Here is a 26222-nt window from a genome sequence, read left to right as displayed (position 1 = left end):
GAGCCGTGCATCCCCGGCTACTGTTGCCTCTGTGTGTTCTGTGTGTTTTTGTGTCGGGTTTGTAGGGACGGGGGTACAAGTCATTGTACTGTATTCTCCATTTCTTTGTCTAAGTTGAGTTGAGGGCTCGGGGCGTGGGTGGGAGAGGATGAGCAAGCTAACTGTACATCTGTACATGTGTGTATTGTATATTGTGTATTGCGTGCTTGCACTGTACTCTATGTAATGTTTTATCTGTGCATACGACCCCCTCTAAAATGAGACGCTGCATCTCAATTGGCTATATCCTCTCAATACATTCGGACAAATGTCGATTGTATAACAGTCGCCGTTGGCATTGAGATGGTTAACAAATGCCTTCAGTGTCTGATTGAAACCTCCGCATCAGCTGTACCTTTGGTAGATTTACATCACTGACCTTCTTTCATGTACATGTGTTTAAGAAACCCCAAAAAGAAGATCCAAAGACTCCAAAGACGGAGTCGGGACTCTAACGGTAAGGATTGGGGAAAAAGCTGAATAATATGTCCGTGCTTGCACTGGCACTCATTCCTCACTGTGGCCAGGACATTGAGGACAAGGTGTATATTATTGTAATTGCACTAGTATAGTCAGCAAAAGCCCAAGGAATGGGCCGGGATAATAAGCGGTAGTTCTGAGAGGCTTTTACCTCGACACTTGTAACAGCTTGCAGGAATCTTAAGTTTATTAGATTCTTTAACAGCTTGTTATCCATTTTTCTGTCTTGTCAAGAGCCCCATCGATCACACTTTTTATCTGCGCTAATCTTTCCAGCATTATAAAGAACCGTACCTTTATCCAGCACGGGGCCAAAGATGGCCAGATTGTCCTTGATGGTGGTGCAGTTCCACCGACGGCCTCTGAACTGGTGCTGGCACTCTTGGATGCCCAGCTTGACGCCCTCGGCCACGCTGGGCATGATCTCGATGTAGTTGCGGCAGAAGCGCAGCTGCTTGGGCACCAGGCCGGGGATGGAGCCGCACAGGATGGGCTGGGATCCCAGGGACGAGTACTGCTGCCCCAGGGCCAAGGACCTGGCAACGCACGGTATAGAACAGACGTCAATGTTATATCACTGAGCCTGTACTTTTGGTGCTGTTAAGTATTCTGGGAGGCAAAAAATGGAAAGGGACCAAGTGGTGGGTGGGACAGGAGACCATAATTTATCCCATTTTGACCCTGAGATCAGATAAAAAAAATGTCTTCTATACATCCTGACAGTTTTCTGAGAAAGCTTTGTTTCTGTCAGTCGTTCTTTTTTCAAAGAGACCTACAAGCTTGGCCTACAAGAGTGGCGCGCTACGAGCTTGTAGATCTGCTAACATAATGCTAACACCAAAAGGGGTTCCCGCCCCGGTATTGTCACACAGTGCAGCCCTGCAGTCCAACAAGTCGTCCTTACTCATGACAATCAATGTAGCCGCCCTGCCTGATTCAATTAACACGATGTATCCCCTTATACTATTCCGCCCTCCCTGTACTTAGAATAGGACACTTCTATAGGGCAGTTCATTGAAAGAAGAATGCTGGACGAGGCCGCCCTCCCTGACCCCGGCACCACAATGGCCCTGGTGGTGATGTGCCAAAAGGGCCCTGTGAAAGGCAGAGAGACTTGACCATCCATACAGAATGAACGTGCACTCTGGCTCCAAGTATGTTGGTCATTTAATTGTTACCTGTGTGTATGTGAGTGTGTGCCCTACCGTTTCATTGACTTATACTGTATGTGTAGTTTATACTGTACTGTATTACTGCTGTTTGTTTGCTTTCATCAACCTCCCTCCCCCCCCCCTCCCCCCAACGGGAAGGCAAGCTAGCAGCCCCACTCCAGGGCAGGGATATGCCCTATTAGCGTTGACTTTCCTAAGTGTTCCCCCTTGTCTGCTGTGCTTGGATCCTGATCATCTCAAAGATAGCACATGCTGGGGACCTGTCTGTTGCTTAGCCCGTTGGGGGGGGGGGGGGGAAGCCCCTGTGTACAATCTAAAACACGTGCCCCACCGTCCTGTCATCAATTTGTGGTTTTCCTCCAGAGCTGATGTCTGTGTTTTAGGGATGACGGTGTGTGCAGCTGCATGGGGTTTGCCGGTCGCGGACAGAAAAAAGATGGCATTCCTTTATACCAGAGGGCTGGCGTAGATGTGCCTAAGAAGCGATTAATCACCACAATGAGACAGCCAAGTTCGACCCGCGATGCCAGAAACCATTATAGTTTCATTGAGGTAATTAATTTTAATTGCCTACTTTTTTTCTTTTTTTTTCTCAAGAAATAAGGTGAGAGGGGATGGAGGAGCGGAGGGGATATTTGCTATGGCCGTGTTTTAACATGCTTAGGGACATGACAGGCTCGAACAGAACTGCACACACTGCCTTCCAGAACAGGCAACGGGTATCAAGGTCGTCTGTGTTTCCCATTTCGTTTACTCTAGAGCCTTTAGGTCCCTTCACTTGTACAAACAAACTGACATGCTATTGTAAAGGCATACATTTTTAAATAATGAGGGCTCTTGGGTAGATGGTGAGGTGTGCGTTCACCACATATTCTAGATTCCACAGTTTGAGGGAATGAGATAATCTGTGTGTGTGTGTGTGTGTGTGTGTGTGTGTGTGTGTGTGTGTGTGTGTGTGTCTGTCTGTCTGTCTGTCTGTGTGCGTGTTTATGTCTTGTGTGTGTGTGTGTGTGTGTGTGTGTGTGTGTGTGTGTGTGAGAGAGAGCGGTAGAGACAGAGGGGTGGTAGGAGCATGTGTCAATCTGTTGTTCTAACTTCTAAAGGTGAGAGCAGCTAGGCCTTGCCAGTGTCGAGCCGTCACTCCACCAATGAGCTGAGCAGATCTGAGCCTGCGAGCAGCACAACGCTGCAGGCCATGTACTGTACAAGACAACGTACGGTAGGGGGGGGGGGGGGGGGATGGGTTGTGCTGCGCTGCGCTCCGCGCTGATCAGATCAGAGCGCCACTCAGGATGACCTCAGGCCCCCCGCGGGGCGCAACCCTACCACGGCAGCCACTGACTCTGACAGATGAGTGCTGTGCTGCGCCCCACCCCGACACAAAAGCCAGAGCTATTGAAGTCAAAGGCAAAAAAAGAAAAAAAAATCCCCCCACAGAAAAAAAACAAAAAAAAACAGTTCACAGCTACAGCTCATGTGCACTTTTGCTTTCTCTACAGCCCCCGTCAGCCCCACCACCATCACCCCTCCCTCCCTCCTGCCTCCCTCCGACACGTTTGTCTGTTTGATCCTGCTTTGGGAGCACAGGTGAGCATTGTTACAGCTGGCTTTCCCAGGTATCGAGAGCTGCGCGGTGAGATATGTGGCTTAAGGATAGCATGACGACGAGGCCATTGAACAGCTATACAGTGCGAGGCTGCTACTTTGCGCCACGGGCACATCTCAGACATGCCAACCGTAAGACGGTGCTGAGCGCCTCCGTGAAGGTGGGATTCAGCAACAGCTGACAATTTCGTGTTTCGGTAAAAAAGTCTCGTCTCGCACGCCGCCTCGAGGACAGTGCCTTTACATAAACTCTCGAGCATAGACGTACACTTATTTTCAAACTAACCGCAATCATTAAAATCTCAATCAAATAAATCAGGCAACCGCATATCCTTGTAAGTAATGTCAGTTTAAGATGCTGGGGGTTTTTTTGTGTGCCTAATTTGTTGTTCCCGTGCATGGGGCGAGTAATTTGAGAGCGGTCATAAATCTCCATTCATGTCCTTGTCGTGTGTTCACCCGAGCGAGGACGGTCATATTAGCTCATCTCTCTGTTGTCCCGCTTCATAAATGCCACTGCTGAGTTCAAGTGTTGCTGACTTCACTCCGTCTGGGGTGGAAGAAATACTCAATGCTGCAATGTAGAAATACTCTGTTACAAGTAAATGGCCGACCAAAAGTAAAAGTAATCATTGTGCAGAATGTCCCATTTCAATTTTCAAATGGTCGAAATGTATACAGGGCTGAATGGGCTGTTTTGTAACATTAATCGAAAATCTACAAAGTAACTACCGGTAGTAACTAAAAGGTTGTCCAATAAATGTAGTGGAGTAAAAGTAAAAACAACATTTGGATCCCAGATGTAGTGTATAGTAAAAGTAAACGTATTGGAAATTGGAGAATACTCCAGTAAAGTACAAATACCTCAAAATTGTACTTGAATTGAACCCCTTTTGATGTTAGCATTCTGTTATGCTTTAGCTATTGAAAAATAGCAGATCTACAAGCTCATAGCGCGCCACCGAGTGGCGCGCTACGAGCTTGTAGGTCTGCTATTTTTCAAAAATCGAACAACCACTGACCATATAGAAACATAGCTTTTTCAGAAAACTGTCAGGATGTAGAAGACATTTTTAGAATCTGATCTCTGGTCAAAAAGTACAGTACTTAAGTAAATGTACTTTGTTGCACCACTGCATATAATATTAGCTCATCTCCCTGTACTGTCCCACTGCTGAGTTCAAGTGCTGCTGACTTCACTCATGTCTGGTGACTGAGTGACTAAGTAGCATAATTACACTGTCTGCTCGCTGGGCTACTGCCCATTAATCTCCGCCGCGGGGCGGACCGGACTACCGCCGCACGGAACCCAAATGCTCTGCCTTTCTATATGCTCTGCATTTCTATATAAATGCTCTGCATTTATATACCTTTAGGTCAGGGGTGCCCGAAAGGTACTGTAGATTGCGAACCCACAATGCAACATTTAGAGTGCTGCTGTGCACAAAAACGTCAGAAGCGTAAAAAAAACAAAAACAACCCTATCTATTAAATTTCTCCTGCTCCATTTCCCATTCCAAGTGCGTTTGTCTTGTATGTAACGGCAGCTCTGCTATTCCAAAGCCCCCTCGGGTACATATTGAAACTATTTTCAGCAATGGTATACTGTACGTCATATTTTCGGTAGGTATACTGTAGTAGATCTTGTTGAGCTGGTTATTTAGAAAGGAGCTCTCGAGTCAAAAAAAGTGTGGGCACCCCTACTTTAGATAAAGGTGTCAAAATCAACACTGTTTTGGATGAAGCCGTTTACAACGGTGTTGATTTGGACATTTCTGATTTAGTTTTTGTCACATTTTATTCTTTAAAGTTTTAGTTTGAGTCTAGTTTTAGTCGAATAAATATCATACGATTTTGGTCGACAAATCTACAGTTTATTTTGTTGACAAAAAAAACATATTTTGGCAGTGTCTTGATGGCGTCCGAAAATAGCCGATATACAATTACTGTTATTTTAGTTTTACTGGATCTTTTCTCCCCTAGTCCCTCCCTAACAGTTTAGTTTGTATTTGTTTGATGAAATTGTCAATATATGTACTGTAGTCATAGTTTTAGTCCTCCTCATAGCTTAGTGTTTATTTAGTTTTCGTCAGCGAAATAGTTCGTCATAGTTTTAGTCGACGAAATCACCACTGGTTTACAATGTGCCGTACGGTACATTGACCCACATAATCATACACTGACAGCGGATGCAATCATGACCATCTGGACAGCTGCTCTGCAGTACGTCCTCCTGAGTCATCCATGATTCTAACCCCTCTGAACTACATATGTGCACAAGTATTGGGAAGACAAATTTAATATTGACTACTGTGAATTTCAGAAACTAGGTGTAGTGGTTGGAGAGCATATCGTTGCTGTCGGGAGGAAACATCTTAACTACATTTTCAGTGAAATCAGTGCTATTGAACACCCAAAAAGTACACAAAAGTAGTAAAAAGCACTTGGGACGAAACCTCTTAACTCCATTGGACCCTTAAACTGTCTGCTAAAACAGCTAACTCCACCACCTCTCCCCCTCTCATGGAAGTCATTGACAATATATAAAGTCACAACACCAACTTTGAAGAGGCAGTATTGCATTGTTTTAAAAATAGAAGGTTTTCTTCATTTCCTGAATATATATATAATATATACCGTATTTATTTATTTTCCTGAAAAATAAATATTTTGGAGTTAAGTGGTTTCTTCCTGACAGCAGAGCAGCCTTTCATGCAGAAGCTAGTTGTGGGTTCGAACCCTGCCTGGGGTCGACGTCGCAACAGGTTCCCAACGCCAAATCAAATGGGTTCAGATCTGAGCCAAGTCTCCTGAGGAGGCGTGTCTGAAGCCTGTCCTGGACGTAAAAACAAATCCACTGTGAATATCAGAAACTAGAGCTTCGGACCACTGCGCAGCCCTCACATCTAGGCCTCACTCACACCTTTCGATCTAGCATACAACATTGATGCATCCTAGATGTAAGTGTCATGGCCGGCCCAATGCATTTCCAATGGAAGTCGCATGGTTTGATGCAACATTTTGGACTACAAGCTGTTGTATGGCTTTCGACTGTGTTTCGATTGCCCCCCCCTTATACAACACAAATGTTGTGTCAAACTATGTGACTCCCATTGGAAATGCATTGGGGAAAGATGTATCACACCCTTTTCACCTACGCAGTGGTGAAAAGTTTTTTCAAATGTTTTACTTAAGTAAAAGTATCAATCAATACTGCAATGTACTGTAGAACTATTCCATTACAAGTAAAAGTCCAGAATTCTAAATATACTTGAGTAAAAGTACAAAAGTACAAAGTGGGTGGCGTTTCAACCCGCAGATATGACCTGAGAGCAAAATGGCTGCTGCGTGAATCTAGGAACAAATGAAAGGAAGGGACGTGAGTCATGTGACGCTCATGTCATGGGTGGCAAATCTCGCAGCAGAAGTTCAGGAATATAAAAGAAGACATATCACAGGTTGTTTTCTAATCACTTGCTTTTCGATGTACACAGTACATTTTATCTAAACAGCATTTAAACAACGGCAGGTATCGTTTCTGTCTCTGAGGTATCTCAAGATTTGGTTGCCAGACAGGAAACAGTGGACAGTCTTGCGATACTCGGCATATTCAGAAACGTACTTTGTGCTCTTTAGATACCTCTATGAAAGTACACAGTGTAGCGACTATTTGACAATGGTCTCAATCATTCAGAAATAGTGTTTGCTCATATGCTTGTCCACTCGGCTCCATTGACTCCAATGTATTCCACCAGAGTTTCAGCAGCGGTTTGCCACAGTGTGACAAATCTACCGGCTGGAATTGCAGGGTAGAGACGATGACCCTTCCTTCATTAATTTGTTCCTTGTGTGAATATAGTCAATCTCTGCTGTAGTTGCAGGGACCCCCTTCCAGGACAGCTACTTGCTGACACATTGATTTGGCAATTTATAGATTTCTGATGGGATCAATTGGCAAACCGCAGGGAGTTGTCTTGTGGATATAGCATGTTTAGACTACAGGACAGGGATCTGCCCGCCTCATTAACTTTGTAATAGATGTGCCTCTCTTGATCCATAATGGACAGACAAGATGAAAGGGATATATTTTTGGCTAAGTGCTAATGAGAGTCTTAACCCTGTAGAAGAGAGAGAGCCTGTGGGTATATGAGGTGCATCATGCAAACAGACAAGCACACACACACACACACGCAGCCACACAGCCCCACATGTGTGCCATGCTGATCCCGTCTGCTTTGCCTCGCTTCTCGGAAGCCGCGAGCGACGTGTCTCAACTGAGACGGAGAGAGGCATCAGACACAGGGAGCTACTCCCAGGTTGAATGCCGGGGGAATCCGCTGCAGGGGAGTAGACAGGCAGCGAGGAGCAGCAGCAAACGGCAGGGCTTGGCAGGCAGCATGCCTAGGCAGGTCCTGGAAGGGGCCTCCTGGGGCCCAAGGGGTGTTTAATGCTCGGTTGGGGGGTTTCTTGGCAGCACCTAAACCCGGGTTGACGTGCACGCATGCATGGACCATTGGAAACCACAGACACGAAGTGCAGGAAACAAAGGGATTCCACCGCACACCTCGCGGAGGACTGGAAATACACAAGTTATGACACTCGCAACAAAAACGTTGTCATGTCTGTCATGATTTGGTATGATACACGTTCACCTTAAGTGTGTCAAATACTTCCCCCGACACACTAGCAAGACCAAGACTGTAAAAGCCCCTCCGGCTGCACCCAAACAGAGTGGTGAAAAGCCAACATCGCCATCCTTCTCCTGGAGCCCCGTCTTCTCACGAGCGGGCCTAAGATAAAAATCACGCCTGTGTGAACTGAGCGGTGCAGGCTGCTCAACAACACTGCTGCTCAACAGTGCCACTTTGGGTCACCCAGTGGTATTGCAGCTGTTCGTACTCCAAACAGACAGACGGACACGCAGCCAGTCATTGGAGCGGTTAGGTACCGCTCGAAAACAAAGGACAATCTAAGACTATTATTAGCATTGCAGTTGTCATTAGCATTGCAGTGTCTGAGAGTGGTGAGTGGCGCTAGGCGAAAAGGAGTACCGGTAGTCAAAATCAATTGAATGCAATTCACAAGTTTGAGATATCTTGGCTGTAAAGATCACCCCTAGATCTGCATACTGTATGGAGCTGGCCTGTTCTAACATTACAATGTGTTCTGACATCACAATGATGTCAGAACACAACCTCACCCTTGTAATAAGGGTGAGGTTGACAATGTCAATGCCAATTGATCACACCTGATCACCCCCCAACGGGCACTGATCACCCCTAAATCTCCATATATGGAGCTGGCCTGTTCTGACATCACAATGATTGGCTTAAGGACTGTTGTCATGCTCATGTCCCTATGACTCCGCCAGAGCCATAGAGTAAGACAGAGTTAGGACATTGAGGGGGAAGAAAATGGAGCGCTCGAGCGCTAGCTGTTCATTTAGCCTGGAGAGTGGAGAGTGACAAAATACATTGTTTGAAATACATTGTTTTCAATGAGGGTGGGGCAAATATCAGCAATTTTAGGCATGTGTGCAACAGGACAACTGTTCTAAAGTATTGTACAGTGACAACTACATTCTCTGTAATGTTTATGTTGTACTATATTACAAAAAAACTATCTAAAATAAAGGGATTTAAGATCATTAAAGTTGGGCTGCTGCCAACTTCCGGTCCAGGACATTGTCACTCTTCGCAAATCGCAATGCTCTTCGCCAATAAAAAGTCTATGTAGACATTGAAATGGCCCCATGAAGTGAACAGAGTTGTCGCAACTCTCCTTTGGACTCCGACATAACCATATAAAGAGATCTCAATGTGTCTACGTCCAAATATGGAGTGTGTTGTCTAACATTTACTAGGGCCTAGAGGCAAGGCGCCCTAGTTGCGAATGCAGTGAGCACTTACTATGAGACCTAGCAGATCATGTCTGTCTGTGTTTGTGTCCCCTTTGTGCCCATATATGGAGCTGAGTGATTTGTGAATCACTCAGCTCCATAAGGGGCCAGGTCCACATATACAGTAACAGCGGGACAGACATGCACACACACGAGCTGCGTTCGCTTCACGCGTTTGCGCGTCTTACTTGTGTGTATATATATACTAGCGTTGTTTAATTTCGTGCATACTAGTTAAATGACAAAGCCAGGCATTCATGCTTGGTCACTCTGCCCAAAACTCTGATTGATCAATTGGATATTTTTATTAGACATAAATGTAAAAACAGCAGTCAAACACTTATTCCAAAAGGGATAGAGCACAAAAGCCAGCAAAACTCCACCCATGTTATTATGTGTAATATTAAAACGTATAATAAGTAGACGAGTGAGCCAGCAGTATAAATGAATACCGTATACTTTCTGAGGTTCGGTAGCAGTTTTATCAGTTTTGTGAGGTCTGTGGTTCCTGTTGATAAACCATTGTAAAGCGCTTTGAGCACATGGAAAAGAGCTGTAAAAGAATGCAATTCATTATAATTACAGTGACATGCACAGCTGTCTCCATCTTCATTAAATGTGAACACATCCAAAGTATGTTTTACTGACATTCTCTGTAATGTTTATGTTGTACTATATTACAAAAAAACGATCTAAAATAAAGGGATTTAAGATCATTAAAGTTGGGCTGCTGCCAACTTCCGGTCCAGGAGATTGTCACTCTTCGCAAATCGCAATGCTCTTCGCCAATAAAAAGTCTATGTAGACATTGAAATGGCCCCATGAAGTGAACAGAGTTGTCGCAACTCTCCTTTGGACTCCGCCATAACCATATAAAGAGATCTCAATGTGTCTACGTCCAAATATGGAGTGTGTTGTCTAACATTTACTAGGGCCTAGAGGCAAGGCGCCCTAGTTGCGAACGCAGTGAGCACTTACTATGAGACCTAGCAGATCATGTCTGTCTGTGTTTGTGTGTCCCCTTTGTGCCCATATATGGAGCTGAGTGATTTGTGAATCACTCAGCTCCATAAGGGGCCAGGTCCACATACAGTAACAGCGGGACAGACATGCGCACACACGAGCTGCGTTCGCTTCACGCGTTTGCGCGTCTTACTTGTGTATATATATACTAGCGTTGTTTAATTTCGTGCATACTAGTTAAATGACAAAGCCAGGCATTCATGCTTGGTCACTCTGCCCAAAAATCTGATTGATCAATTGGATAGTTTTATTAGACATAAATGTAAAAACAGCAGTCAAACACTTATTCCAAAAGGGATAGAGCACAAAAGCCAGCGAAACTCCACCCATGTTATTATGTGTAATATTAAAACATATAATAAGTAGACGAGTGAGCCAGCAGTATAAATGAATACCGTATACTTTCTGAGGTTCGGTAGCAGTTTTATCAGTTTTGTGAGGTCTGTGGTTCCTGTTGATAGACCATTGTAAAGCGCTTTGAGCACATGGAAAAGAGCTGTAAAAGAATGCAATTCATTGTAATTACAGTGACATGCACAGCTGTCTCCATCTTCATTAAATGTGAACACATCCAAATTATCCCCCCTTGCTTTAATATGAACTCGTGTCAATATCAGGAGTGCATCTCAGCGAGCGTTCACATGACTGAAGGCATGAAGACGAGGGGCCGTGCTAATTTAGAACAGAATGCAGGTTTGCGTTCCTTCCCATTGAATGTTTTCCGCAGAGTGTGTGACTGTGTGTGTGTGTGTGTGTGTGTGTGTGTGTGTGTGTGTGTGTTCGTGTTCGCAGCTACTCTCGCATACTACTTGGCCTATCAGCGTCATATTTCTTGTGCACTCTGGCAAAAGGCTGCAAAAGACATAACATCACGAATATTTTTTAAATTGGGCAAGGACAACTCTTTTTTTTTTAAATATAATAATAATAATTGCTGAGCAATTGTCTCTCCAGGCTACAGGATAAGCATTTCCCGAGGCTAGGGACCAGAAGTATAGCCAATCGGGCTCCTTCATCCTTATGCGATCTACTGTACTACTAACTAGCCAATTACAAAGAGCTTAGCCAAGACCCGCCCTTAGACCCTCCCTACTATTCCTGCCTCTGCTTGGCTTTCTAGAAGAAATGGGGCGGGGCCAGGTTCAAATAAATTAAATCCCAATGGAGCAGTAACTTCGGTAGCCTGGCGTCATGACGACGCCAGGCCTAGGAAATAAGTCCCAATGAATTTTCTACATAGACATTTCAAAAAGTCTTTATTTAAAGACCTTTTAAAACAAATCATGACAACAAACACAATATTTTGGACCAAACAATTAATTACAAAGAAGAAAAACAACAAAAAAAGTGTTGTAACCTGCCGTTTTTTCTTCTTTCTAATTATTTGTTCGGCCCAAAACATTGTGTTTATTGTCATGATTTGTCACAACTCGAGTTGGCTTTGTCCGCAGCGTAAACGTCTTTAAATAAATACTTTTTGAAAAGTCTATGAGGAAAATGAACGGGGAATTATTTTCCGGGTCTCTCGAGGGGGCGGGACTGCGACGCTCTATAGCCCACGATCGAAACCCACCAGGTGCGCAAAGCGTATGGACAGACACTGCTTTTCTTCGGCTCCGTTGTTGCTGAATGGTGAAGCACTCTGGGCGAAAAGAAACAAACCTGCTCGCACAATATAGTGCATGCGTGAGCACCGCTTTTTAGGTGGGCTTCAAGCAGCACTGTTCAATGCTGCCAAGCTCACCTGTTCAAAATCCAATCAAATGTTGCGTCGCATAGTTTTTTGGTAGGTTAAGGTTAGGTTTAGCCTTTTGGCGAGGTTATACTGTAAAGTAAGGGAACAGTGAACCGAGCTTGATTCCCTGAATAGTTACAATTCTGAAATGTGTGCCAAATAAAAGGAGAGCTGTCCTTTGTTTGTAAACCCTTGTTTTGGGGTTCAAATATTAGGCTTTTAGGTATAGTCTTAAGTTTTAGGTGTAAGATTTTCTCTACTAATACAAGTATGTTTGCACCTCTGTTTCAACAGGCTATGTTTATAGGGTTTTACATTTAATTTGTTTGCAATTAAAAGAAGTTGGACACGAGGAGGAAAAAGGAGCACTGCCAATCACAGTGACTACTGGCCAATCACAGCTGGGTCTTGGCTAAGCGTGCTTTGAAATAGTTAGGTCGCTGCTCGCTAGCCAATTGCACATGTATGTGCAAATATGTTGGCACAAGCTAGCGGTGTGATTAAATTGCACATTCATCAACGTGACAACAGGGCTGTGTTCATGCATATATAGGCCTTATCGACCATTGTGATCTCATGGAGGAGGCCAACATTTCAATTAAATTATTTATTTATTGAAGTATTTATTGATATATTTATTTGTTGTGTGTGCGTGTGTGCCTGCATGCGTGCAGTGGCTGTGTGATGCGTAGTGCAGTAGATCTGTAGTAGTAGTAGAGCCGGTAGTTAGTGCATTATCGTACGCTGCCTCTGCTTACTCTGCAGTGCCTCCTCGTGGCCAGACATGGTAACATGGGTACCATGCGGTCCCAGGCCAAACTGTAGGGGACCTCGGCGCAACAGTGAGGCAAGGCAACCCAGTAACAACGGGGTGGAGAAGTTCAATGAGGACCTTGCAACCGCGGTCCGAGATGTCCCAGCTCACAACTTCCTAGCACTCTTGGGTGTCTTCGATGCAAGGCTCGGCCCAGAGGACGCACCCTTCCCCTGCCACGACTCTACCAACCGCCGTGGCGCACACCTCACTGCCCTTCTCATGGAACACCAGTTACTGGCACCGAACACCATATTCCGGAAATGAACAGGCAAGAGATGGACATTCCAAGACCGAGCCACAGGTATGCTACGTCAGTTGGACTACATACTAGTGAGGCGAAAGTGTATAGGAACTGCGACTGAGCCTCAGGGTCCCCAAGCCAAGCCCGGTACGACTGGAATTAAGGCATTCTCGACCTGATCAACCCTGGCCTGCAAGTCAGGTATACGGAGGAGGTCAGGAGGCACTTTCAGCTGCTGGATGAGGTAGCTGAGCCTGACGGAGAATACAGGCGTTTTGTTGTCACAAATGAGGAGGCGACCAGGCTCTGTGTGCCCGTGCTGGACAAAACCAGAACCTCCCTGCAGTCCAGACACCAGGCAACGCAGGGCAGGGTGACGGGAGAGCCAACTCTGGAGAGACGTGAGATACTGAATGAGGCCAAACAGCTTCTCTTCAGCACCTACGATAACATCAAAGGGGATGGAACTGATGGAAAGGGTACGGAGAGTCCAGGAAGCACATGGTGAGAAGCAGTATGAGGAGCCTGGAGGGTCATCAATGACAACAACAAGCTCTGAAGGAGGTCAAGGACTTCAAGTACCTGGCTGGGCTCATGGGTCAACTCAACGGAACAAGATCTTAAAGTGAGGAAGGCACTTGCATGGAGGGCCCTGAACGGCATTGGCCATGAACTCCAACCTCCCCCGCCAAACCAACCTCAGCTTCTTCTATGCAACGGTATAGTCTGTTCTCCTATGCGGCAGGGAATGCTGGACCCTGAAGCCAACCTTGCAGAAGTCTCTAGATGGGTGCTACACCAGAATGCTGCGTGCAGTACTAGACATCAGCAAGAGCACACATGAAGAAACTGTACGATGGAATGCCTTGGGTGAGCCATAAAATAGCAGCCAGGAGAATGAGACTAGCAGGACACTGCCAAAGACACCAAGAGCTGCCAGCCAGCAAAGTGGTGCTGTGGGAACCAACACACGGGCACCGGTCACGAGGAGGTCCCACATTAACACATGTTAATATATATATATATACAGTATATATATATATATATATAATGGTACAGCTGGACTGTTTGCTGTGAGTCTAGTCCGACAAGGAGCCGTCTCATGGTTATTGGTTAAGCTAAGAGGTCGCTTCACGTTTTGGCAGAATTGTAGGTTGTACAAACAAATTTGCCCTTTCCCTGGATTCCTTTGATCATGGCGCAACTCCCCATATAGGCCCTACCTGTTTGTGCCGAGTAGATTTTACACCATTTTGCGTTTTCAAGAAAACACACTGCTACTCCTGCAGATTCTGTACACATTGGTGTATTTGCACAAACTTTGTCCTACACAAACATTAAATCCCGCTCTATCATCATATACATCATCATACATCCTCACATTCCGTGCTCAGCCAATCAAATCATCACATTCTATGGTACACAGAGACACACAGCGGCCCTCAAAAAATAATATTGCCATATCCTAAAAGGGTATAGACTAGTTTTATATCATATCATACCGTTGTCATGGTGGGCTACATGAAGTCCACATGGGAGCTACACCGTTATTAAAGCCCATATTGTTATGTGAACCGTGCTTTTGCAACTTCAAGCTTTATTACTTTACTGCAGCAGTAGTTTCACACTGTGTGTGTGTGTGTGTGTGTGTGTGTGTGTGTGTGTGTGTGTGTGTGTGTGTGTGTGTGTGTGTGTGTGTGTGTGTGTGTGTGTGTGTGTGTGTGTGTGTGTGTGTGTGTGTGTGCCATATGTGCGTGTGTGTGTCACTCGTATGAAGGCATGTTATGTGTTTTATAAGTAGGTAATGTTACTTTCAATATAATATGATTCATGGCAGATTCATTAATTTCACAATGTAATTGTCGAGCCCCATTCGTTATACAATACAGCTTAACAGTCCAATATTGTAATGTGTCATCTAACAATCCATTAGCTAAACTTACACACAAAACATCCTGACATGAACTACTCAGTACATAACATTTACTGTGTGTGCATGTCTTTTGGAGGAGGCGGTCCAGAAATGGCCTATACTATGTCACAGCCTGGACAAGATACCACAACACCTCCAACTTACGAGATTCTTCATGGTCGTGCACATTAAACCTGACGCACAAGCATGCTGCATTTGAAAATGACATGTTTTGGGTGATTTGATCAGGACATCCCTACTCAATTTAGTATTAAGCATTAAGTAAGTCATGCACTCTCAGCCATTTTTTCTCTCTCTCCATCTCATACAGGTCTGAGATCTCATTCCTGAGACTGTGGTGGCATACTCTGCCTTCTTTCAGATATAGCTGTGTATATCTCATCCTGCATTTTCAGTTTCAAGTAAAATGACATCTTGTCATCTTACCGTACTGTCAGTGACATTACAAATCTTACTTCCCCTTGCAAAGGACTCGCAAACGGCTTCAGGGAAGTGAAAATCAAACAAGTGCAACCTTTGTTTGACAGTGATACAAACACGATTGACACAAGCAATTAACAATAAACACGTTGCAGATTATACAGAATGACAGAAATCTGTTCAGAATTATGTGCAGGATCTTACTGAAATTGGAGCGGGACTCGGGTGTATTGTGCACAAGTATTAGCTTATACTGTTGTACTGTCATATTTGTCCACGTGATGACAACATAGTTACCACACTATTGTCACTATGTTCACTGTCCAAATATTTGTCTCCATGTAGCAGCCTATCTACTCTAATGATGTAATGACTTTAATATAGCCTATGCTTGCCCCCATTGCCTCGTGCCTTTTCATACACTCGCAGAAACAATGTCATTACTTGCCCCAAAAAGACAAAGATGGAGAGTGGTATCTGATGTTACAGTACCACTCTCATCCACTGTGTTCTCTGTGAACACGGTGAACAGCACCGCATGTAGTCTCACCATGGATGGAAACGTTATTGTACCGATCCATTCATCGTGATATAATGTTGGATACTCAAAATGACACTATTCATTCTCCGAAAACACCTACAAGCTGCAGTGATAAACAAAGTGTGTGTGTGTGTGTGTGTGTGTGTGTGTGTGTGTGTGTGTGTGTGTGTGTGTGTGTGTTTGACCTGAGGAAGAGTCTCATTCACCACTGGTGCAAGGTCTAAAAGTCCTTGCACACTGCTGCGTTTTTTGGATTTTTAGCAGTTTTCCGAAAAATGTGTCGAGTCTGTTCCCAAGACAAGTTCAGGCACTTGGCTTGTCTAAGGTTCTTATAGTGAATCTTTAAGACACTTCTGGTTTCATCCTTCATTGTTAGAAGCTGCTGCTACACACCTTAGTGTATAGTTATGTAGCAGAATCCAGTTTAGTGAACGTTTCGTGATGATTCTTGTAAACCTTGTTTTTTCTGGACCCTATAGGACACAAAAAAACTGTTTACATTTTTTATTTCCGCCCTAACAATATTTTATCACTATGGCAATACATTGCAATGTGTAGCAATATTGTGTGTATTTCTGTCAACATCATTTCTCCAAATCTGCAAGGCCGATTTACACCATTTGGTCCAGGAGTGTATGATGTGCTCTATAGCAACCAATTCAAAATGTAAATTCATGACTATTCACAAACTACTACTACTACTAATTTCAATGAAAATTGCTGGGTTCTTGCACCAAGGGCTTCTGCACAAGCCATGCAAATTAGATCATAATACACCCATAGATACAGTTAAGAAGCAAATGCATGATCTTCAAAAATTACCAGAATGATTTTCATGAAATTCTATAATTGCAATGTTATTTCTCAGCACATTTAAGTACTAGCTATAAGTAATTTGATTTTTTTAGATTGAGGTAATAGTCACTTTTCGTTGCTACTTGCTAGGCAAATATGTTATGACCTGGCTCTTAGGCCATAACATAAAGGAGGAAGACACTGCTTTCAAAAGTGCACAAAGCAATATTTATTTACAATATAAACAATAACTTGTGTGAGTAACTTGAGTGTTGTTGAATGGTGCAAACCAAAGGCTAAACTAAAGTGTTGCTGCCATCAGGAACTACTCGTGATCGGAACTGACCCTTCTGGCTTAACCACTGATCCCCGGGGTCTGCTGAAATACTGTCTGAGTACCCCAGTACTGGCAAGACTGGCTGGTGAAACCGAGCGCCTATACTTAACATAGCTGATGCCAACCCAAAGAAGCATCACCAACACACTAGAAATGCACGACAGGATCAATCTGTGAAACAACTGAAGGACCAGTGCAAACCCCTTCTGTCATCCAGAAAATGATGATGGAGCTGAAATGAAGTTAGTCAACTTTGTTTCCAAACAAATAATGCCAACAACAGTGCAGAGCCATGTCTCATGACATTGAGTTATAAGGGTGCAGAGCACTTGAAACGTTTGTGTTGTGAATGAGAGGGTCAGAGGGGAAAAGAACATGTGCAAATGACAAAGCTGAAGTATCTGACCTGGAGAGACGGATGCAAAACTACGTATCAAGCTCAAGGCATCATCTGAAATAGTCATGAAAGCAACCAACCAAGTAGTTTGTGAATAGTTTTTTATGGGGTCTTCTAGAGCACATCATACACTCCTGGATCAAATTTGGTGTAAATCGGCCTTGCAGATTTTGAGAAAATGATGTTGACAGAAATACAGACAGACACAAAATATTGCTACACATTGCCATGTATTGCCATGGTGATAAAATATTGTTAGGGCGGAAATAAAAAATGTAAACCATTTTTTTTGTGTCCTCTAGGACCTAAGAATCTTCACAAAACGTTCACTTAAGTACACAATTACATACACTACCTTGGCAGAGACATTGCAATGGTCACTTTGTGTGAGGGAGTAGGGACTGCTGCAAAAAAAAGAAAGCGGAATTGAGGCAACCTGCTGCTCCAAACATTAACCGATGAAGCTAAACGAAGCCTCGAGAGTGTAACTTTAAGTTTGATTGAATGTGACGGCTGGTGACGAGTATATTTTGTTTTTGGTTATTTTTTATCACGGATATGTGATAGGTTGGTCAGTAAAATGAACTATAGCCTCTGGGAGGAAGAATGAAAAGTCCCAAAGGGAAACAATTGTGTAAAAAGTCTGTAGTCTTCCGGCCAGGGAGATAAGCGGAGGCGCCTTCAGCTGTTCACATTATTGCCAGCAATGTTACATGTGAGAAGTAAATGTTGTGTCCGATTCTGTTTGTGATCACTCATTTTGTTATTCCATAATGACTACTGTATACTAATACTATACATCATGACGTTCATCATTGGCCATTAAGGTTGGATACAGAGGGCAACAACAAAATACCCGGGTATTGGTTTACCAGATACCCAAAGTCTTATTTATACTTTATACGAAGAAAACTTGCATTTGATGAACACTTTCATTAAATGTCATGTCTCCCAGGAACTGCCCTAGTGAATGAAATGGTAGTCATATACTGTGATTTCCCAACAGTGTTGGGATGGACTTGGGATGAAAACACGCTCGAACGTGTCATTGTTGAGCAGCTTTTATGTGAACTATCGAAGGTGCCCGTGTTCCATTCTGTGTTTTGGTTCCTTTGAACCTGGTTAAACTCGAGTGTCTCCTCAGCAGTGAATTTTTACCAAACCATGTTTGGCGGCTGTGTTTCATCCATGTTTGACATGGCCCTGAGATAGGAATTTCGGAGGTTTGGTCCCTGGCCGAGTCATACCAAAGACTATTGAAAAAATGGTACCCAAAAATGGGTACCATTTTGGCATTGGCAATGCCATCAAGGGACTTATTGGCATAAGTCCGTACGTTACAACATAGTGCGCTATAGAGTCATGCCACATGCTAGGGAAACTGGAGATAGGCTCCTGACCTATGGGCCTCATGGCTCCTGACCTATGGGCCTCATGTCTCCTGACCTATGGGTCTCATGGCTCCTGACCTATGGGCCTCATGGCTCCTGACCTATGGGCCTCATGTCTCCTGACCTATGGGTCTCATGGCTCCTGACCTATGGGTCTCATGGCTCCTGACCTATGGGCCTCATGGCTGCTGACCTATGGGCCTCATGGCTCCTGACCCATGGTCCGCCAAAGCAACTTATTGGTCAGCTATACCGAAGTGGAAAAAGACGGCACTCGGTAATGTAAAAGATGCAAGGCTTGCTCAGATACACATTGTTATTTACTGAGAACGCCTGGCACGTTTCGGCCTCAGCCTTAATCCTCAGAGCAGATTAGAAACATTGACCGGTTTGCGAGGTTGACCGGCTAAAGCAGCAACACTGAAACACAGGCCCCCGCTGACCATTTGGTTGCCCTTACTCGCATATAATTTGTGCTCCCCCCCCCCCCCCCTCCCTGGCGACAACGCTGTGTTATCTCATGCGAGATCGTAAACTTTGCCGTTGCTACTCGCAGTGCGTATTGTGCGTATACTGTACGTAGCGGGGGCGCTGCTGAAACATACTGTATGCATGCATGTTGCCTGACTTTGGGTTGACTTGTACAATTTAGACTATGTCAGACATGCAAAGCTTTGGGCGAAAATCACAGTTTTTTTAACCAAATGGGGCTCCTGTGATTCATGCAAAGCCGTTGAGAAATATATATATATATATATTTTGTGCCTATCTATGGTGTTGTGGTCTTCATGCACGCACTGTGATTGTCAACAAACTGAGTGGTACTGTACTCGTGCTGTAGTACTGTACTGTGTACAATACAAGCCCTCCTCCCTGGTGTGTGTGTGTGTGTGTGTGTGTGTGTGTGTGTGTGTGTGTGTGTGTGTGTGTGTGTGTGTGTGTGTGTGTGTGTGTGTGTGTGTGTGTGTGTGTGTGTGTGTGTGTGTGTGTGTGTGTGTGTGTGTGTGTGTGTGTGTGTGTGTGCGTGCGCGCGCGCGCGCGCGCAAATGGTATGACTTTCATTGGCATGTTTTCAGAAAATCGGCATTAATTAAGTTGTGAGGTCAAAGTGATCATAACATGTACTTTGTGCGTGTTTATAGTTATAGAAAGTAGTACGTTTTGTGACGATAAGTATTGTTTTGACAATGCTATATTCACGGTTTATGATTATAGCCATTTATTACAATTAAAAGTACTACAGTGTACAAACCACAAGTGTCATCATCATGCATTGTTCAGCCTGGGAACCAATGCTGTGCGGTTTATTCAGAGGTCACAGTCTGTGGCTGCTCTCGTTTAAGTCGACTTAAACAAGAACAGCCACAGACTGTGAATGAATAAACCTCTCTGGAGTGATCCTGCACACTGTCTGGAACAGATCCATCAGTAAAGAACGCTTCCTCAGACCTCAGACCTTCATCAGGACATTGTTCTTTAACTGCTTATAGTAAAATGGAGCTGAGTTGCAACTGTACTTGGGCCGCTGTTTTCCGTCCACACAGGTACGTGCACACATGGACATCAAAGGGGGCTTCAGCCCTGTACACGTCTGTAAAAAACCCCCCCAAAAAACATTCCTCTCCAGAACATGAATGCTGCATTTACTATGGTGAAATTTAATTTTACGTCCTCTATTTAGAAGTCCATGTCGTATGCTGCGTCTCCAGTAGCTAAAGAGTGCGGGGTCGCGCCCCGAAAATAGCAGATCTACAAGTTCTCAACGCGTTGCAGAGTGATGCATTGTGAGCTTTTTTGCAACAACAAAACATTTCCCTTTTAGGGAATGTCAGCCACTGCCTCTCTGACCTCCTCTGCACATCCCTGCGTCTAAATCACAAATAGTTCCCCCCAGAATATGAATGCTGAGGTTCAAGTGTTTAATATTCTCTTGTCCAGACAGTGGGCGAGGAACAGCAGGGATAACTCTCTCCTGTTTACGTTGGAATCTCCTATTTACCGCTGCACTTGTTGCTAACACTACTGCGTGCTCCGTAGGCCTTTAGTCATGTTCTCCTTCAAGTAAAACCACCTGCTGTATACTGCATACAGTCACTTCACTTGTAACTTACCTACGACTACACAAAGCAAATTAGAACGTTAAGTGGCACACGCAGAAAGAGGGAGTGTGAGAAGAAAAGACGGAGATTAAACGAAGAACCAGCCTTTCACAATCCATCCCTCTATGTATCATTCCTTAGGCGCTGTTCAAAGACTTCAAATGGAAAGCTCTCTCTCTGTGTGTGTGTGTGTGTGTGTGTGTGTGTGTGTGTGTGTGTGTGGGTTCTGTTGCTACTTGTACTCAAAAGGCCTATCTTCTAGCATGCCTTGAACTTGGATCCAAGTATTTGTATTTTTGACTTTCACTCCACTAAAGACAAATATACTTCTACTTACTTCTAGGAAGGTAAAACATTTAATAAAAAGGACATTATGAATTAACTGTAAGCCCTATTTCAAGTAGTGACAAATATCAGATACACAAGCTCACAATGCAATGCATCACAATGTGTTGTGAGCTTGTAGATCTGCTATTTTCACTTCCGTTGAAATCTTTTAAAATACTTAAGCAAAGCAAATAATCCGGTACTTTAACTCGAGTACACTTTGACTGTGCAACTTTAACTTTTAGGTGACTAGGCTAATAATGGACCAGGATAGTATCTTAATTTGCCTCAAGCTGCAGGGGTTGAGAGTAATTTGTCCACCCCTGGAAATGACAGATCCTTGACTGAAAGGTCAGAAGCTTCTTAAGGTACTGTGACTGTCTGTTGTCGACTTCACAGCTGTGAACTCGGGAATAGAGTGTTCATGAAATATTAATGCGTCACGCTGGCTCGGGCCCACATGTCTGCCTACAGTGATTGTTGTTGATGAATGCCATTGGTTCTTGCACATGTGGGAACAAGCAAATGTACTTAATTTAAAATAAATTAACGTTAGCTCATGCCGGTTTAAATGCCTGAGGTGCCAAGAAGCACCCTCTTGTCACCGCCTCTATGAGTGCGCCAGGTTCCCGGAAGGTCCTCTGCACTAGTGACAGACAGCCTGTGAGAGTATCATGTGCATTGAACTCCTTTTCTACTTCTCGAAATCTACCTTCTATATGAACGTACGTTCAACTTGTCAGGTTTCTGCCCGCAGGACATACTGCCGGTAAACGAGGCCCCTGTCGGTGTAACTCGGGAGACTGAACCGCAACAACATTGCCATCGGAATCCCAATTATAAATCCCACAACACAGTCCGCTGAGAGAGACAGAGGCACTCGGAAGAGACTAAAGTGGGCCACGGAAAGTTGCCAGCTTCGCCTGAGGATGGGACTTTTCCTGGCGGAGGGTGGAATGCACAGCTCCTGTCTGTGTTGTGTTGTCTTCTGTTTTTCTTTGGCTCACTTTTGATTTGTAGTCCAACAGCTTTGGGCTGATCAGATAAAAAATGACAGGACCCCTGAAAAATGTTCCAACCTGTTATCTTATTTTTTTTTTCTTTTTTCCTCCTTCCACCTCAACCCCCCCTCCCCTCCGTCTCTCTCTTGTTCTTGTTCCTCCTCCACCCCCCCACCACCACCACCACCACCACCACTGTGCAGACTCTTTTAGAGCCCCCCTGCAGTCAGAAATGTACGGAGAAGTGAACAGCGTTGTAAAACGGAGAACCTGCCTGTCAGTCGGTATAAGATGAGTGTGAAGCTGCAGCAGGCAGCGGCGCTCCAGACAGCAGTGCGGTGCACTGGGGAATGAGACTCGCAGACAGTGCCTGTGTTAGACTGGCAGCTCGCTGTCTTTTCTGTCTGTTTTGCGAGATGCCACTGAATCTGTCCACGCTTGCGTGCCTGTCTTGAAAAGGACCAGAGCCGGGGTTTGAATTGACGGCCTCAAGGGACTGTCTAATTGAACCCTAAATCAAATGGAGCATTGCTCATTAGTGTCGCCCACTGTCGCCTGGGTTGAATGCACATTCAGTTCAGGTAGCATGGAACTTCATGCGATTGTAGTAGGTCTACATTTAAGTGAGTCTTTTAGCCACTTAAACCTTAGATAATTTGTTGATTGGAGTCCCCCAGGGGACTAGACTAGGCCCCCTACTTTTTTTGCATTCTACACCAAATCTTTGTTATACCCATACCCATTATGGCATGCACAAAATAGAGAGATGATGAGATATAGTCATGTGGTTAATGATTCACAAACTTTCTGAGAGTGTGTCAGTATAGAGTCAAACTCACAGCATATATCTCGCAGCAACTAACGACATATGGAATATGAAATTCATATGAAAAAGGCCTGTGGTGGCGCTTCACCGTATTTGACTAAATGAGCTTCCCTTAACCGCTTATGCGTGTACTCGCATTGCACGTCTGTGTTGTGATAATAGCTGATCTGCATGCTCACAGCGTGTGAACAATTTGGCCTAGAATAGCATGCTCAAAATATGTCACCAGGTTCAAAGTGGTTCATTTGCCCGAGTCTGAACAAAACCTCGTCTTACTACTCTTGTCCGTCAGATGTTTCATTCTTATCTATCAGTCGAGGGACACCTCACAATCTAATGGACTGTACGGTACGTTGTCACTTTGGTCCAAAAGGATTCTATCCATCCTATCTCTGCCAGAGATATTAAGCGGACGAGGCGCACCCTTTCGTTATGTGACAATCTTTCGTGATTCTTTGGAGGCAAAAATGTCAAATCTAAATTGTTTGCACAAAGTTAAAGCAACGAAGGCACTTACACAATGTAACATTTGTATAAAGTAAAACCTCTGTATCAGTTGAGTACTATCAGGCAGTGTCTCTTTGTTTTGTGTGTTTTGTCATTAACCTGCTCAGTATCACCTGAGGGGTTTTTGTCTGTATTCAGAGTTCACAGGTGTGTCTCATAATTCTCTGTCTTTGACCCATGTGTGTCAGAGTATAATTGTACCTCTGTGTGATTCCACCAGTAATTAGCCTCTCAGTGGCCAATAAGTAACAAGGCCTACAAACTTAAGACAAGTTTGTTAACCACACACAAACACATGCCGTCCCCATTCTGGGCATATGTCATAATAGGAGAAATGAGCAGATCTACAAGCGTGTGCGTGTGCGTGTGCGTGTGCGTGTGTGTGTGTGTGTGTGTGTGTGTGTGTGTGTGTGTGTGTGTGTGTGTGTGTGTGTGTGTGTGTGTGTGTGTGTGTGTGTGTGTGTGAAGGAGTAAAAGAGGGGTATATAGCGTTTAGTGGTTAATGAAGACCTCTAACATTAGGTGTGTGTGTGTATGCATGCGCGTGTGCATGCGCGTATGTCTGTCTGTCCATCCGTCCATATGTCCCCTAATGACTTCTTTGCTCCTGGTCATTAGAGCGCGCTTTTCTTTTTGAGAAGCAAATGTGCTGGCCTGGTGTTTTTGTGTAGCGAATGGCTGCACACCGGGAACTTTATCCTTCCCTATTGAAGTTTGTGGTCCGTCCTTTACTACTGCAAGATGAAATTAGGAATCTCCTAATTACATGCAACACTCACTATGTATTAACAACCAACTGCCATGTAATCAATGCTAATTAGCCATACGATATTGTCGCACAAAGTGAACGCGGTCTTAATACCTTGGTACAATGCACCTGCTCAGGCCCAGGTGCCCTATGTGTACACATTGCATTATAACATGTTGCTCAGGAACTCATTTCCCTGGGGAAGTCATTCTCCTCCTATGTGACATTTGAAATCGGCTTTAGCCTAAAGTTGTCTTTGACCCTGGCTATATGGAGGCCTTAAGCCATTGATATGGAACCCTACAGTTTCTTAAGAATGACATTCTTCTGGGCTTTGCTTTGCCCCCCATTTCACTGTTCAATATAATGCCTGAACATTCTTGATCTTTTCACACAGGATGGAAGACGGAGGATTTTCTCGCAGTAAGAATCATTAAAGTGATCCCTTTGCCAAAGGTGGGGGGTTACGGGGTGGTGTTTGAGGGGTGGGGGTGTCACAGTCAGATAATGACATTCCTGAGACCCAGAGATGGACCCTATAGAGTCCCATCTAAGCCACTAGGTTTGACCTGTGCAGTTTGGGTACAAAGTTTGGCAAACCCACCCATACTGTAGGTATAGCTGGAGCTCCAGAAAGACATAGCCATTGAAAAGAAGGCATAATATTAGTAGCTCTCCAGCGTTCCACAAGGTAATTGGCAAAAAATACAGTTTTGGCTTGTAATCTGGTTACATGTTAAATTGTTGACACTGTTTAACACAGTTTTAGAGGGTGGCAAATATTGAGACTTTTTGAACATACATTGCCTTGCCTACTTTACAGTATATTCCTCTACTCTGGCCTGACCTGCATGGCAAAATAATGTGATATGTTTCAATTATTTTCAAAGGCCGTGACAAATAACGTATTTTGCTCATCTGGCAGCAATGATTCTACTAAAATGTCTGGCAAGTTCAATCGGGCACACCTCGAATAGTCTAAACCAAATTTATACCATTGTGAAATATACTTCTTCCAAGTCGGAATGCAGCCTTCACAGTTGAAAGTTGCACTACAAAACTGTGAAGATTGCATGACAAAAGGGCCCTGTGGGAACATTTATTTTACACTTCATCTGTCTTTGTCACCTACTGTAAATGCGTTCTTGTCCTTTTCTATTTTAGCCTAGCTAGCTATTACTTTACCAATGCCAATAACAGCAACATAAAAGATGCCTCGATCATCATTCACTAATTTCATTCATTGAGTTCTGCTTCACATCCCATGAGCTAAATGATCTGTGAGTTTGTCTTTCATAGCAGCAGTTTGAGACTGCGCTGCAAATGTTGCAGAAAACCAAATTCTGGTGACTTCTGACCAACAAACATCCAAGGTATTTCTCATCATTTGTTGTGTTGTGCAATTGCAATACAGCAGTTGCCACCCCCATATTTCCCCTTTCTGTTTCCCTGTCCCAGACTGCCCTACTCAATTGCCCTCTCTTTGATTTAAACTTTCATGAGTTTTACTCGCACATTTTTGTGGTGAATTTGATTTCACTGTGTGGAGTGATACAGAATGATAAACAACAACAGCAATGCTTCTAACATTTCCAAGGGGGGAATTAAAGGATGTGGTGAGCCTGAAACTGAAGTTGCTACCGATGCAAATGAGTTTATATAAAGTTAACAACTCTCTTTCTATTTGCTCCTATTTCCTGAAGAGTTGTGACGTTAAGGGAGGATTAGCTGAATAACGGTTATTGGATTTGAGCATCCAGTGCTGTGCTGTGTGATGTGACAGAGTTAAAGCGATAATAACTGTGCTCGACGGCGGTATTGAAGCAAATGCAACGGCGCTAAGTCCTTGCTGATACTGACTGTCATCGTACATCTTCCAACACCAATGT

The 26222-nt window shown here is 44.1% G+C and overlaps 1 protein-coding gene across 1 annotated transcript in view; it reads right to left on the bottom strand.

Moving 5' to 3' along the window:
- The window catches only part of wnt3 (wingless-type MMTV integration site family, member 3), a gene marked incomplete at its 3' end in the record, with an annotated part of 34369 nt that overhangs the window by 5577 nt on the left and 2570 nt on the right, over positions 1 to 26222 (bottom strand). The window contains exon 2 of the mRNA XM_080788709.1: positions 814 to 1055. Within this exon, the coding sequence (XP_080644835.1) occupies positions 814 to 1055 (242 nt within the window). The remainder of the gene's footprint in view (positions 1 to 813; positions 1056 to 26222) is intronic.

The sequence above is a fragment of the Protomyctophum bolini genome (assembly GCF_963924005.1).
Source record: "Protomyctophum bolini genome assembly, chromosome: 18".
NCBI classification, from domain to species: Eukaryota; Metazoa; Chordata; class Actinopteri; order Myctophiformes; family Myctophidae; genus Protomyctophum; species Protomyctophum bolini.
The sequence above is the reverse complement of the archived record's forward strand: the minus strand, read 5'-3'. Positions and strand labels throughout refer to the sequence as shown.